The sequence below is a fragment of the Varroa jacobsoni genome, unplaced genomic scaffold, assembly GCF_002532875.2.
Source record: "Varroa jacobsoni isolate VJ856 unplaced genomic scaffold, vjacob_1.0 scaffold_302, whole genome shotgun sequence".
NCBI lineage: Eukaryota > Metazoa > Arthropoda > Arachnida > Mesostigmata > Varroidae > Varroa > Varroa jacobsoni.
In genome coordinates, this window is record NW_019213204.1 from 263232 (window position 1) to 279753 (window position 16522).

The following is a 16522-nucleotide window of genomic DNA, read 5'->3' on the forward strand; positions in this document are numbered from 1 at the left end:
TGTCAATTTTCCCGAACGATTCAGCCATGCAATAGTGTTTACTTGTTGTTACCTTGCTTTGTCCGCGTTTCTATTGTAATATTGCATGGTGACGTTAATTGAATCAGTTGACAGAATTTACCGAAGCGTCAAGTGTGAGTTTGTCTAAAGTAGCAGCAGCAGCAACAACAGCCCACTAATCATGAGTTCTCAAGGAAAACAAGTTTCACTGAAAAAAGCTCGATGTACGCTGAATCCGTTAATAACGTATGTATAGTTATAAGCGGAAGTTTTTTTTTATATTGAAGATCTTCTTGATTCCTTCGTGGTTAGGGAATTCGAAAAGAATTTCGTGCGTGCTACTTAATTGCACGAAACACGTTGAGAGCTGCTTGATTCGAAGCAGCAGTATGAGGTCAAACCAGCATATATTAGATATATTGCAAATGCAGCTGTTAAAAACTCATATTTTTCTGACTTTTCGATTCAATCCGGCCTTTGTACTAACGATGTTTTTTGAGCGCATGTTTGTGATAATCAATTTAGGTTTGCTGCTTCATTAGACTGTAAACCAACAACAATAAAAAAAAAAAGTTAAATTCTAATCGATCCAAATGTGAAACACTTATGACAGAAGTAAATTCATGTTCACCAGAACGATCAGTTCTATCTATTGAAATTCAATAGTATAAGTTTCAACTTATACCCAACGCCCAGCTGTGTTCTTTCTAAAGTGCATCTTTCGGGTAAACGTCGGCGACATGTTTGCAAAATTCAGACTATGATTCATACCCGTTTGCCGGATTATAGACTCAAAGAGCTTCTCATCGCAATGTAACAAACCCATTCATACGGATTTTGTTTTGATAACATAGCTTTCTTTTGTAAGTTTGATTTTTTTCGCATTAACCCAGTGTGTTTGTATGTAATGTGTTCGCCATGCACGAATATTAGAACTATACGTGGCAGTGGCGTGCTCAGCTGCGCGTATTTATAGATAATGAAATTTCATAGCTTATTTCACACTAAATATACTTCTTATTTTCCATTTTTTAGGAAGACTGTCGAAAGGGTAGGAGAACCGCTGTCCTTGCCACCGGGCTTCCTTCCCACAATGGCGTTTAGTACGACACAGTCCCTTCGAGACAACGAATCAACCCTCATTGTCAAAGTTCGTGTTTTAAACTTCATTGTAATTTTCAGCAAGATACGACCTACCTCTAGACGACAACATTTGAATGTTTTGTGGTGCCGTTAGCGCAAAAACGTCACGTTGATTCTCAAAAATACTACCTTAATGAAAATTATATATTTACCATAAATCGAGTGCTAATAGAGGAAGTATCTAGTGATACTTAACTGTAATTGCAGCGCTCGTGGGACATCGCTTTGGGACCATTGAAACAGATTCCGATGAATTTGTTCATCATGTATATGGCAGGCGACTCGATCTCAATATTCCCGTTGATGATGGTGGGGATGTTATTTCTCAGACCTATTAAGGCTCTCATTGCGTAAGTGCTTATTAGTTTATTTATTATGTATTTTTATAATCTATAGTAATTATTATTATAACTTAGCATAGTTATTGATTATTATAGCGTAGTTATGTTGTCGTTTTTATTTTGGTCCCTCTGTCTTCGAAAAGTCGGACATATTTCGACATATACCGTATTCTCTTACGTTATCAACACTAAGGACAACACGCCAAAGAATAGGCAGGGCTATATATATTTATATGGTAACTGAGAGGTCATTATGTTAATATAGAGCAATAAGCTTGAGTGGCTCTAAATATTGATGCTTGCGGAATTGCCAACTAGCTTGATTTAAGGTGATACCCTTTGCAACATTTAGCAACATGTTTTCTGAACAGATTCTGTTGTCGTTTTAGTAGCAAGTAAATATAGTATAGGACGATTTTGTTTGAGGGCTCGGGGAGCGCATTACGTTCGGGAATTAAGTAAAATATAGTGATATGGTGGAATTGGTCCTGCAGAGATGTTAGTTTCCGGTTTCCTTTTTTTGACAAGTAGACTATATCAATAATTATCGCCAATAGGTGTCGCGCGTTCTGTACACGAAGTTGCAAAAGAAGGCAAGTATTCTATAGGATTCGTCACTGTTTGACGTGCAAATTCGCTAAGCTATTTGGTTTGAAGCTTTACTTATCAACACATAATTCTTATGTATATTAAAATAATAATTTTTATAATTTTTTCAGATAAATATTTCAACCTCTCCTTCCACCAACATACTTTCGTAATATATTTAAATTAATGTTTGGCTATACTCTATGGCTGCGGTAATATGTATGAAATGGTAAAGTCTTTCTGTTCGACATATATCTATGGTTAAGTCGTGCTATAGCATCTCCAAGTATGATGGCCGTTGTGTAGTAATAGTTATCATATTGTTGAATAGCTGTGCTTCCCATACTTAGCGAAAAATCAAATTACGCATTTCAGTGTAAATGCCACGTTCGCGATGATAACGGGTACACAGGCTATTCTTCAGAAACTAGTGTACGTCATTGGCAACCTGGCCACGGTTGCGTTAGCATTATACAAATGTTCATCGATGGGGTTATTACCTACATACGCATCTGACTGGTTAGACTTCGTTGAACCTGCGATGGTAAGAAAAGTCACTCGATGCTTCACTTCAATTTCTAGTAATTTCCTACTACGATAGTGCCCTATGCAGATCGGAAGTTCGTAATAAATGAAGTAGTTTCCCATTGAGTTTTTTTCTAAAACGATCTTTTAATTTTAACGAATCGCTACAAAAAATAAATGTATGGCTCTAAAAGTAAAGAAAATATTTCGTACGGTTAATTCCAATTAATTACAGATAAAAACGCGACAATAACATTAATTATAACAATAGTTCACTCGATGTTTGTTTTCCAGAGGGCGGAGTACTCAGGCGGCGGTCTCAGTCTCAGCTAAATGTCAGCTTGTCTAACTTAATGGCATTATAAATATTATTAATACAGTTTATTTATATTATTACTAATAATATATAGGCAATTTACACGATCACATGATTGCTATCATTATGAATAAAGAGAGCGGTTGTAAAATACACCAGATATTATATTAGCATTTATTCCTGTATACAAGTAGGCAAGTATGCAACGCTTCTTATTGAATCTGCCTGCTATTCCAACAAGTAATCAGTCGGGAAATAATTCAAATTTCATACATTTTTTGCTTCTTACTTCGAACCGATTAATTTGGAAGGTAATATAATACAAATGCTCCTTTTATAAGAAAATCTGATCTTGTGATCGGCCAGATCACAAGTATCATTCTTAGCAAATCGATAAAATTTTGAATATTATGTTTTACCTGTATGACATGCCTGGTTTGGATTTCTTTTGTTGATCATGTATTAATCAAATGTTATGGCCATCGTCGCGTCGTTTGTTCAGTGAGTGTGTACTGCATTGCTATTACAACACTGTTATGCTGTTCTACACCGCTGTTCATATTTGAGCTTGTTTACCACACTGTAGGTTTCCTTAGGAACACCCTGGCAACTTTTCTTTTTTGTAATGAAAAACAATGTAACGATGCCGGGGAGTTCACTACGTTAAGAAATGACAACAGACCTGTTGGGTCGCTCCACAATTGTCATTTTAACGAGTGTTATGTCATCATTTTTCATGGCATGCATTGTTTATAGATGCATGTAATATTTAATATATACAACGGATCTTATATTAATGGTAAATTTCCTTCTCCTTTGTTCAGTGATAAGTGTCTACACAAATATTTGCTTTTGATGACATGTTTACTTGATATTTATATTTCTACATTAACGTTGGCCTAAGAATCAGCTTGGAGACGCCGAAATAATATGACCTTCACTGTGAGTATGCAGCTGCTAGCACGTTCCAGTCAATAGGCTGTCTTCTGAAGACAAAATTCACGTGTCTGTTTGCTTACGTTAGACTTGCCTAACGCTTTTGTTGGACATTTATATCATTTAATCCATAGACGAAGTTGATGCCATTGATAAATTGTTTCTTCTTGGTTCGGGCATCATCTGGATTCGGACGATATTTTCTGTAAGTTAAGTATAGAAATAAAAAAGTTAGCATGCAATAGTGCATCAGAATAACGCGGACATGTTAACACTGGGCTGCGTGGGTACAAGCTAACAAACGCTATATCAGGTCTGCCCATTTGGCTAGATTAAAACCCATGAATCTGGTACAATAATTCCCATAAGGTTTTACTATACGCCTACGTGGACAGCTTTTAAAACAAGCTTAAAGGTTTCTAAACTTACTACCTTTAAGGGCATCGAGTTGAGGCATTTCCAAGGGCGTGAGGAAGATAAACTGGCAGCCTGGCTGTAGCTGACAGACTTGCAGAAGCATTTGTAAACTTTTACGACGTTTACTCATGTCCATGAAGATGTCGAATTCGTCCAACATCCGGAATGGTGTTGAAGCCGTATTTACCCACAGTGAGCAGATAAAGCAAACAGTCGAGTACGATCTTTCGCCACCGGATAAGCCTCGAACGTCGCGAGATGCATTGGAATTATTACCAGCGAGTACAGGAACGTGTATTTCCAAGGTTTGCTGTTTAGAGAACGAAACATTTTATCAACAAGGAATCAAATAGATAAAAGTGATAGGCATATCTACCTCACAAAACTAGATTTATAAAATGACTTCAATGGTCGAACTGAATACGCATTGAGAGAGGTCCCAGCGTCGGCGAAATTTAAGAGTGCTAGTATTCTCTTCTGATTATTAACTAGACACTAAGTGTTTATAAATAAACAAACAAACACCGATCCTTAGTATGAAACAAGAATGAATCAACGTACTGACCGCTTCGTGATTGAACAGCAGTTCCGCATAAAACTTCTCGTACATCATGAGCGAATTGAATAGCGTATTAATGAGGAAACAGTAGAGATCTCGTACGGTCTTGTAGAGATTTAGCCGCTTCTGTGTTAGCCGCGATAACTCGAGCATGTACGTATTAATCAGATTTAGCTCTTCTGAGAGGCAGTTATACTTTTCGACGCATCGGTCATAGTTCTCCTTTGTTTCTACCGGATCTGGTTGTCTAATTAACAGGCACAGGGAAACACAAAACACGGCGATATTTTCGTATGGTTAATTAGCGATGGAGATATTATAATGATAATTATTCTGTTGTTTTGTTCGATGTAAGGATACGCTTTTTAAGTTAAATAAAAACCCAGTAAACCATAAACAAAACAGGCATAAAGACCATCAACGATTCCAACGTAGGAATATGCGATTTCTTTCTGAGGCTTGATATACTCACTCGCTTTCCATGTGTGCTATTTGTTGTTTGAGCGTTTTAAGTTCTATCCTTAACTCCCCTTCTCTTCGCCTTGTGTCGATCCGTTCCGAACATTTTTCGACGGCTTTTTGTGCTGCTTCATCAAGCTCACGTTGCTTGACGGCCTGTTCTTCTCTCAGCTGTTCTAATGTATCCTCGAGACCACCTTTCCTACAAAGAGACGTTAGCAAAGGTATGTGTAAGATATATAGTAGAACAGTTGACTTCACGCACACTACTTGACGGTTACTCCTGTACAAACTCTGTCTGTCTGTTTATCTCACCATTAACGCCAAATAAAGAACATTTTAGTTTGTTTGTGTAAAAACAATCCGAAGAGATGTTATACTTTATCATCGAATAAATAGTACTAATTTGAATCAAACTAATGATATACAGTTGACGCAAATTCACATTCGAGAATAGTATTACTATAGATTACGGCATAGAAAGGGAGGGAATTCACTCAGTTCAACAGTATGTAATAACAAACGGGTAATTAGCTTAGTAATCGACCAACCTACTGCTGAAGTTTCTCAGCTCAACACGGTGTTCCTTGATTCGCTGCTGTAGCCGTTCGACCTCCTTGCGGAGTCGTTGGGTCCTGTCATTTATTTCTTGGATCATAAGTTCCTTCTCTTTGAGTGTATTGTTTGCAGGTCTGATTGCATCGATGGCTTCTTTGATACGTTCCTGTATCGGGAAGAATTGAGCTTCTTTTGCTGCGATCTCCTTATCAATTCTCTTGATTTCGTTCTCCAGTGGGGCATTAGTGACAGAAACAGGCTCCTATACGGGGAACGTATCAACAAATAAAAGCAGATATCTACTGTTGTACTACTTGATTGTAAAAACGTAATAAGGTAACGAGCCATTTTCACGAAAAGAGTTTTTTTTCGAAGATTATTTAATATTGTAGTTAAAGATTATTTCATCATAAAATACTTTTGCTATTGTAGGTACTGCCCCGAAATTCTTTACTCTGACGATGTACTACGTTGATTTTAGCTATGTCCCCTATTTTGTCGTTAATAGATGCCCACAAGTATGTTTAAACGATGTGCCCGACTGAGCAACTTTAAAATCAAATAATTTTGTGAGTTGAGTCCAAATCATTTTTTTTACTAGTGGTAACACCTTAGATTCATGTTACTACATCATGAAACCAGTTAACGGTTAAAATACTTATCAGTAGCATAGGAATTAAATATAAGCAGTTAATGAGCAGTGTGTTTTTCGCTGGAAGAAATTTGTTCAACTATTGTATGGCGAACTGCTCTGACGATGCATTCTTCAGGTTTAGCAGGCACATATACGCTAAACTTGCAGAATGCTAAACAATTGTCGCCAAAGGAGTTCGTTGTTTTGTCTACTATTAGGTTTGACTCTTTAGATGTTTTTGTACGCCGCTCACCTCGAAATCTCGAAGTTGCCGAACCTCTTCTTCATATTTGGCCAAACTTCGAGTGATATCCCTGAACACAGACTTCGCCTCCCGTACCGTTTTCTCGGCATTCGCCTGCGCGCGTTGTGCAATCTGTAGGTCTTGTTTGGCGATGGCTTCCTGTCTTATAAGCGGTTCTAGTTCTCTTTCGAGCTGAGGTAAAATATCATCAGCCGTACGACTCAGGTATTTGACCTGAAGCGGGCGGTCGTTTGCGAAATAACGATATTTTGGAGTCGGAAATACCCGATTGTATTCCACGTCCACCGCGAGTGTACAATTTTTTGGAACAGTAACTTGGTTTTTCATGTCGGCTAGTGCCACATTGAGCTGGTCATAAAGCAGCACATTGTGGATTCGATTAATATCAATTAAAAGATTAAACACGTCGTTGTCTTTTATATCGACCACTGAGACCATACAACGCGAGCTCGAGTTCCGAGAGTCTGGCATGGAACAATTGTACCGTGGACGACCCATTCGCCGAGTGTACAACGTCATTGGAGTGACTCGATGTCTTAGGAGGATCTGCTTGAGCAGTTTGCTGTCTTCATTATTGTCGACCATCCAACCAGTTAATGTGCTGGAACAATGACGTTCGACGGCGTATACCCAATTATCATCTGCAAATGTTTACGTGAAACATACCCGGCGAACGCGTACGTAACGCAGGGTACCAAACGTATGAATGAACAGTGATGGCAAAGGGTTTGTATTTGAAGAAAAAGCTTATTCCATCCAGTCATGAAATAACTGGAGAGCATGCATTCTATGCTCTGTCGATAGGTGCTACCACAAATTAGTAATACGTCATTACGTCAGAAAGCGGAGCTAAAGCTCTTTAGATAATGTATACGCATTCATCAACAATGCCGAAGATATTCAATGATTTGGTTATTTTTAAATGTGTTGAAAGATACCCTTTACAGCAACAAAATTCCCTATCGGGCCTTTTGGAGGTACACGAAAGCGCTTCTCGTCGACGATGTCTCTGAGAACCTGAGCTGTCGAAGGCCCGAAACGGTTGACTGCATCTTTCAGAGTCGCCCTGGCTATGGAGATGCGATGACGCAGGCGTTGTACTTGAGTCTCCAGATCTGACAAAGTCGTCCTGTGTTCACGAGCCATATCCTCCGTACGGGCCAGTTCCTTCCTAGCGGCTTGTTCTGTTGCTTGAGCTTCGGGTTCGCTTTCGCGGAGTTTTTTTATTTTATCTTAAGATAAAACCATGACAAAACCAGTCTACTGTTGAAGATACTAATTTTGACCCATATAGTCTTACAACTTTACGGAATGCAATATAATCATCAACAATCTGTTGTCGCTTGCTCGTAGAATAATCGTGACTTTCACATGCGGTAATATGAGCGCCAAACGGATGTTTCGTTAACCGGATTCGTACTAACACCGGAATACTTCTGCACACATTATATTTATATACTTCAACTCAAATTTTTTCGACTGCTTACTTAAATACAACGTTCACTTTGGTGCAGAGAAGGATATAACTGTGCTTAAATAATACAATTTACTAACCTAAATTAACTGGACAGCTTATTAGCTTGAAGTTAACTTCATAAAGTATACATGTGGTACAAATAACTTGCTTACCTAATATGATTTCAATTTCCTGTTCTCTACGAGCCTTCTCCTGATGCCATTCCTTGCCTAATTCCTGTTGATTAGACATGTGATTCTGAATAGCGACCCGATCGCCTTGCAAATCACGGATTTCACGTTTCAGCTTCTTCTGCTCGGTCTAGAAAGACGTCGTCAGGACGATAAAATTTCTAAACTATCAAATAGTTTGTGAAGACATCGTTACAACGTACATTAATCTAAAATTCCCTTATAAAGTCTTAAAATTTCTATATATAGACTTGTATATAGCCTATGTTGAGTATCACAGCGAATTATCGTTTTACAAATAATATACTGGAAGTCGTTTCCTATAAGGCATTAGTATTGGAAGCTTCTCGGCCTTAATAAAACGCTTATTTGTCCTTGAAAAACAATTATGGTGTTTCGAACGAAATACCTGATTATATATACAGAGTATCAAGCGTTTATAACATCAATCATTCCTGCGTAAATTCCAAGATATAATTTCATCTGATGCAACTTCCCATATACTGATGATGATAAAGTCAATTATGTACCTCAATACTGCGGAAGTTTTCCTTTAATTGATTGACAGTTCTTCTTGAAGCCTCAGTTTGTTTTGTCAGTTCCGATTTTTCAGCCAGGCTCACTTCAATCCGCGTGGTCTTCTCTGCGACTTCTTTCTCAGCAAACTCAATATCGTTAACAACGGTATCCATTTGTTTTTGTAACTGAACTAAGTGGGCTTCGTATTTCTCAACCTGTGTGGTTGCTTCCTTGACTAGAGCTTCATGCTTAACGACAGCCGACCAGAGAAGTTCACCCTCTAGTTTTTCGACTTTGAGGCGCTCGTTAGCGATATTAGCCACAATTTTCAACCGTAGTTCATATTCAGCTTTCTGACTTTCCAGCTCATTCAGAAGCTAGTTCCATGCAATATGAAAAGTCATTAAAGAACACAATAACATAACAAAAACAAAAGTGGAAAGGTAAATTGCCTACCCAAAGCTCTTCTACAATGCTTCAATGTAGGCATCAACTGCTATATTATAAAATGAATTTCACGTGGTTGTACACCTGTATATAAACTGGAATTTATCAAAAGCAGTGCAGCGTTAGTCAGGCCTTTTATTACGAAAAACACTGGCTGAACACGTCGATGGAACATCATAGTCTACGAAAGAAGCCTGAAGTTGTGTTAGCCGTATTTAGCTCTAAGCCTATAAATTACAAATTGTGTGCGATTGAATAACCTGAAGAACTGACGTAGGGAAAACACACTCACCTCGCTCTTACTCTCTAAATTCCTTGTGGCCTGTTTGTAGTCTTCAGCAGTTTGTCGGTAATTTTCCTTAATCTCCTCAAGCTGGGTGGCTTTCATAAAAAATTGATATTTGTCTTTGGCATTTTTCGATTGTAGAAAATTTCGAGACGTTTCCTGATTCAACACAACAATGGGGTTATCTACTTGAATATTTAGGTGACGTAATATTGTTTGGAGGTCTTCGTGTTTTGTTGATACAAGACGTCGATCGTGCGACCGAATTTCGTACTGGGCACCGGTTCGCTGCAGATAAAAATTAAATAGAATATTATATATAATTTTTGTTCGCTTGTGTCTATTATTAACTAAAGTACTGTTTGGGCGGTTAACATTAGCTAACAAAATCTCAATAATAGAGCTTGCAATTGAACTTTATGACTCAGGCACAAGTGATATCGAACGGCCGTGTGACGACAAGTAATACGACTCTTATCAACTATCACTTAATGATAGTTTATCGTCAAACGACGAAATCGTACTTTATGAGAGATACAGTTAGCCGGAAAAGCAACAGTTGCATTTCAAGCGAGTGCACTTACTCGAATGATGCGCGAAACTGTAATACTGGGCCCGAATTCGTCAGGCTTATATGCATAACTTCCTCTGTTGGCCAAAGTTATCTCCACGCGTGCTGAAGGCTTTCCATTCTGGATAAAGCTAGCGGTTTTTGCTCCACGATTGGTTGCAGTTGTTTTTCCGCCTAAACCTACCATAACCGCAGTCAGGACCGCACTTTTGCCACCTGTGAGTGAATATGCATGCAAGTTTTAGTAAATATAAAGGTCGAAATAGTATTAATAAATTCAGAGATATAATACAGATAAATTCAGCATATAGCATTCTAGCTCTCTGGTAGCTTTTCTTTGATTCAAATTGTACATTTGCTAACTATATTATAGGATAGGTAGCTCTGAGTCAATGCAAGTGCAATTGAGTCTCTAAATATAAGGCCAGTTTGTCGTGCACAATACCCTTTCAATAATTAAAAATATGAATTGAATTGAAGCCAAATTCAGCCATGTTTTAGTAGATGAATACCGTTCGCCTTCGTTTTAATAAATAATAGGATAAAAAATTATAAAAAGTGCACGACGCATAACGTATTTGTGCTGCTATCTGACAGTACTTACTTCCATTTCGGCCCACTATGAAGTTCACGCGCGGTGCAAAGGCGAACTCCAAGTGAGAGTGACACATGAAATTCTTGAGGGAGATCCTCTCGATGACACCGAAGAGATGGTCGCCGGGAAGGTACGGTTGGTTGGGTTGATATAAGGACGCATCTGCTCGAGGTACCTAATGATCAGCATATTAAAAAAATGTCATAGAGTGTAAAAAATAGTCCACCATAAAATCGTCCTTGATTAGATATTTGTTAACTATTGAGGCTGTACAAACTCAGTACGAAATAACCATTGCCTGTTGTGACAGCTGTAGTGGAAACATAGTAATACACTCAATGTGTTACATTGGTTTTTCATAGAAGGCTTAGTTTGCGCGTCGGAGCAGTTGTGAAACGATCTGTAGAAATCATTCTACAGTAAAACCTTTAACTATCGTTAACCAACTTTGTTAACTGCAAGCTAATCCTCCTAGCTTCTGCCAATAGAACGTATACCTTCGCTACGGATCAAATGAAAACATTTGAGACCTGCTGTAAACAAATTAAAAATAAACGTTATGTATCGATAAGATGCTACATGTTTACCTTACTACGACGGAAGTGTTCGGTCAAATTTTCAGAATCTTGCGTTTTTTCATCTACTCCTGTACGGCGATGCCTTTTCCGTCCATACGGCCTTGACGCCGTTGGCGAGTCAATATTACTCGCCATTTCTCCTAGAAGAGGTACAGCACATTAATACTCATATGATCAAAATAAGAAGCCACGTGAATGAAACGCCCGAGTACTAATTTGAGATACCATTATTGTTGGTCAATGAACATCAACAATATACGCAGGCATTCTATTTGAGAGCGTAAAGCACGTCTGTGGACAGTCTGCTTAATACCTGAGATTCGCTACATTTAGAACTATAAAGGAATATTAGTAGCAGTGTAACTGAGTCATATAAAAAGTGACATTTCTGCTGTTTTTTTGCTATGTTTTAAAAAAAAAGTTTGGAACATCAAGCAGTAAGCGAACTTAAAGGTTAACCTTTATAATGCTTTAAATACGTATCTATTTTACTACTTCAGTAACACCTTCTAATGCCATTTTCCTAAATAGGTTTATATTTTAATTTAAGTTTTGCGATTGGCCTGAGAAAATCAATATAAACTGCAAAATAAGAGACAGTGTGTTAATCAAAACAACAAAGTCTATCTTAACTTTAGTTTCGTCTGATGTTTCTGCTTATGGTTATTTTATTTGAAATGTTTTGTATATACAACTGATAGATTTTCAAATGACATTACTTTAATCTTTCCGCAGCCTTAATCTTTTCAGCCTTAAGAACAAGCATACTATAAAAATGTTCTACGCAGAAGTAACATAACTTTAGTGCACTTGTGGGGTGCAAACAAAACGACAAATATTCTGGTTGTTTAGATTTAATTTGTTGCCGTCTTTGCGTGCTTAATGATCTAGCTTCCTCATAAGTTGCTTTTAAGACTAGATATATCTAGTAGATTTCTCAGTTACTATTAATTTTATAAGAAATTGGATGCTCTGTCTGTTTGCTTTCATTTCAGAGCATTTGAACGCTCATGGGCTTTGTATTTTGTAAGCACATTGATGTAAGTGACATTCAACAGGTTAGAGAATCTTGAGGACAACCCTCGTTCCTAGCGACTAGGTACGGCAAATACGGACAAACATCCGGAGGAGCAAAACAAACCATGAAGTAGAATTGCCCATTCTCAAAGAGCTTGCAGAAGAGTTAGGTAGTTCATAAGAGCCATTTCTGACTACTCTTAAAGATATCATTCGGAGGCCAGGGGCGTAACAGCAGAGAGCCAGAAAGCCCGCAGTTTGTACCAAAGGATTTGAACTGAATGAGTTGAATGAAATAAGAGTCTCTAAGAAAAACTAGATTTCATTCGACACGTCATTATACATGAGACATAAATGTATGAGTACTACGCGAACACAAAGGCACAATGACCTAAACATTTTTGGAAAGGCAAGTCCAAACCTAAAAAAGCTGCATAATCTAAGTATGACCTAAGTAAAAGCCAGATTTCTTTTTAAGATCCTTTTTGGCTATCGGGAACTTGTGTGTTGCAAATCCATGATGAGCGCTTTCTCTGTCTAGGTACTACCAAAATATTTTAAGCAGACTGTGTAACGCTGTCCACCAAAAAATCTAAATTCATCGTAAACATCTCGGACCATCGATTCGCATTTGCTGATTTGAATCGCATTTTTTACAGAAAAACTTGATGTTCATGCCTCGTTAGCCCCGTATTCATCAGATTTGTGGTTTACCTTTACTTATATAAAACTCAAAAAACACCTGTGAGAAAAAAGCTTCGGAGACGTTTAACGAAAGGAAAAAATATGGTAAAGCTTTGTTCCTATTATCGGGTTTGAAAGCAGTTTTAAGTGCTGGCAAAGAACTTGAAAGTCCCTATATGATTTGAACGATGTGTAGTGCTGTAGAATCCGATGCCTGAAATTTTTTTGAACCATTAGAGCAGCATTTACCAGTTGAGCCAAAGTGGGCTTTTTTAGAAATCGAACGTAGTCTATGTAACCGGATAGGTTTAATCTAAAAAAAACTAAATCGCATGAAATAACAATAATAATAACCAGTTTTATGTGTCAAGTCAGACGATTATTTTGTCAAAAATTACTTCTTAAGAACAGAGCAAAGTATTAAGATAGCCGATGAAAACATATTAAAACGAATAGCAAAAATTAGCTTATCAATATTTACTCATACGCGTATAGGGCAGGATCATACGCCACCTGCAGCGATTCTCAGCAGCTCTTTTCTTTAGTGTAAATTATTTTCCATAAAAGAATCCTTCTAATGGTGAATGTCGTCATTCACACATGTAAGGAAAAGTATTTAGCTGCCGAAATTCTCATGCCAAATTTTTTGCTTATGTCACAGTAAAAAGCATATGCTTTTACAAGATAAATGCTTTGGACAATTGCCGACACCTTCGTGATTATCAGTTTCAATTTTAGAGTTAAGCTCCCTGTTGCGTTGATATTTAAGAGAAGCACTTTTCACGACTGGTTACTCCTTGTGACGGATATTATTAAAATCAGAAACAAATACTCTCGTAGGCAAAATTATTTGTAGACCTTCAGTAGTGTGTTGCCAGAATCGGCAGGTGTTGACTAAAAAATGTCTCGATGATAAAATGATGAATGATAATGAAGTGAAGCACACATATCTGCTTACCTTTATTATTAGCTTATACCGTTTATTTTAAATAAATACTTTTATTATTCGTTTACTTAGCGCGTTTTTAAATTCAAGTGTCCGAAACCAGGATCTAACATTTCGATAACCGCATTCATCCTGATTCTGTGATTTAATTTGCTATACATTATTGTATATATTGCTTTTTGTGGGTTCGACTGTAAGTTTATCTCCTCTTATAATCGATGCTTACCACCACTGAACCGTAACTACTAATGAATTATGGCTAAATCCACTGATTTTAACTCCTAATTTTGCCTAGATGTCTTGTCTAATATACTTACAGTATATTGCTTCTAAATAATGTTTTTTTTTTCTAAAAAATCATAATTCAGTGGAATAAAGTGATTTCAGAAATTTGACGATCTATGCGTACACCGTTAGTATATGCAATATAACTTATAAAATACATTAATGCACGTCATCAACGCGGTAATATGTTGTCTTTCTGAAACCATCCGCTCAAATAACTAAATAAATATATCTTTGAGGATAAACCATCAGATACGTACATACTGGAAACCTAAGGTTTTTATGTTCGTTATGTATAGAACACGTGCGTAGACGATTTTTGGTTCGGTTTAATCTCTTAGAGACGTAGACAGTGTAATGACAGCAGACCTTTTTATTATATGAATTTTTGACTTTTACATTAATTGTCTTCGTTTACCCTAAGATAATGCTTAATTATTTTTCACAATGATAATAATAATTATGTAAAAGTAGTGCTACAACTGATCATGATATTATGGCTAGAAAGAAGTTAATTTATCGCCACGATGTCAACGACTCGGCATGACTGAGTGGGCCAAAATGGATAAAGTGCTTTCGGCAGCGGGCTGATCATACATCGATTTACACAGGTCATCAAGTTTCGGTTTAACTGAGATCCCTCTATCCTTATCTTCTGTCATAATTTCTGGCTGACTTGGTTTGCTTCTTTCCACATCAACAAACAGGTTTTTCACATCACATGTTCGTGTCAACAATTTTCAACTTCGAGTGAATTTGCAACTTCGGCGGCGACAGTGTACGGTACCATTATTACAGACAAAGCGTACATACAGACAAAGACTATGGAAACAAATTGCTCGCGAAGCTACTTCTCGTTTTGTATCTTGAATCGAGTAAAGGTAATCCATTTCTATTTAGCTTTAGCATTGTTACTCGCCTCGTCCCCTTTGCGCCTTCTTTTTCTAAAACAGTCGCATTTTTTGTGACAAATTTTTCTTTAAATACACACACGGACTATAAAATTCAATGTCAGGTTATGTTAAACCTTTGAACTGATTGTACCTGAATACTCCAAATAATAATGTGCGTATAAATCTGGCCTTAAAAAAGATCAGGTAAAGCATAGAGCTCTTGCCGATATTTAAATTCAGTATTACTTCTTTGGACAGAAAGATGTGGATTGCATTTAATAGTGTACCTGCCTGTTATATCAATTGTTTTCCTTAAGTACAAAAAAACAACTTGTTATCCTTATCTTTCAAACAAAGTAGCCTCCCAAAACCGTCTCTGCTCCCTTTTCATTGGTTGAATTTTACCTCGAGCTTCGTATCAACGTAAAAATATTGAATCTTAAGTTAACGAGTATTTGATCGCTTCACAATGGAGCCGTCTTGCTATCGTGTTCTAAGTATCATGTAATGTATAGCTTATAGCCATGTTACACTTTATTATTATAACCGTTACGAAAACTATAAAAGCATTAGGACAGACTTGAGTTCATCATCCTATATGCGCGTTATCCGTTTTGGCGGCAAAGCAACTCGTTGATAGCCTAAGTGAACAATGGTACCGCGATCTATTACCTGTGTCTATACTTACGTAAAGCGTTTCGATCAATTTTGATGATTGATGGTTAACACCTATTAAGAATACTGCAGCAAACGCCACGGTGTTTTCTGTCACAGAATTGCACAGTACAAGATAATCCCACACTCCACCGTTATCACACTCGGCAGGCAGTTGCTTTTCGAACGTCAGACCTGCTTCCAACCAGGCTGATCGACCCAACTGGTGTTGGCGCGTAAATATCCGCTAGAGCCCGCTCCCGCACAACACGTGCCGGCAGCGGCAAACGCTTGGATTTCGTAGCACACTGCTCATTTACTCTTGAAAAACCGTACTTATTAATTACCTTTGTTTTACATATTGTTTTTGCGTGAGCAACATAATATTTATGAGGTGATTATTGTTCAATCAGAAATGGCGCAAGTATAGCATGCGCATTTCAGAACAGTGGATGAGTGTCGTTAGGAGCAGTGGCGACGGCGTTTGTATCTAACATTCGAATGCCCTTTCCACAATTCAATCAGGAAACGACCCGTAGTACCCTCTGTCTTTTTTATTGTCAGCACTCATTCGTCGTCGGCCGACCAGCCTCCAATTTCTCGCCTGCAAGTCACTACATTCTCCGAACCTGGACCCCGAATCCAACGATAGCGCTGTC

General features: G+C 37.7%; 2 protein-coding genes across 2 annotated transcripts; one reads left to right on the forward strand and one right to left on the reverse strand.

The window, feature by feature from the left end:
- Positions 1–30: 30 nt before the first annotated feature.
- Positions 31–3073, forward strand: EMC4 (ER membrane protein complex subunit 4). Its single transcript, XM_022830983.1, has 5 exons — positions 31–246; positions 1036–1150; positions 1351–1493; positions 2448–2616; positions 2892–3073. Exons 1-5 carry the CDS (start codon positions 182–184, stop codon positions 2928–2930), a joined length of 531 nt encoding a protein of 176 aa, XP_022686718.1. The 5' UTR covers positions 31–181; the 3' UTR covers positions 2931–3073.
- Positions 3057–16307, reverse strand: SMC6 (Structural maintenance of chromosomes 6). Its single transcript, XM_022830961.2, has 14 exons — positions 15898–16307; positions 11394–11524; positions 10816–10981; positions 10225–10427; positions 9647–9928; positions 8919–9284; positions 8371–8518; positions 7680–7973; positions 6730–7382; positions 5836–6104; positions 5298–5486; positions 4832–5072; positions 4282–4576; positions 3057–4052 (listed from the first exon to the last, which is right to left on the reverse strand). The coding sequence occupies exons 2-14, from the start codon at positions 11517–11519 to the stop codon at positions 3973–3975; spliced, it is 3312 nt and encodes a 1103-aa protein (XP_022686696.1). The 5' UTR covers positions 11520–11524; positions 15898–16307; the 3' UTR covers positions 3057–3972.
- Positions 16308–16522: the final 215 nt, after the last annotated feature.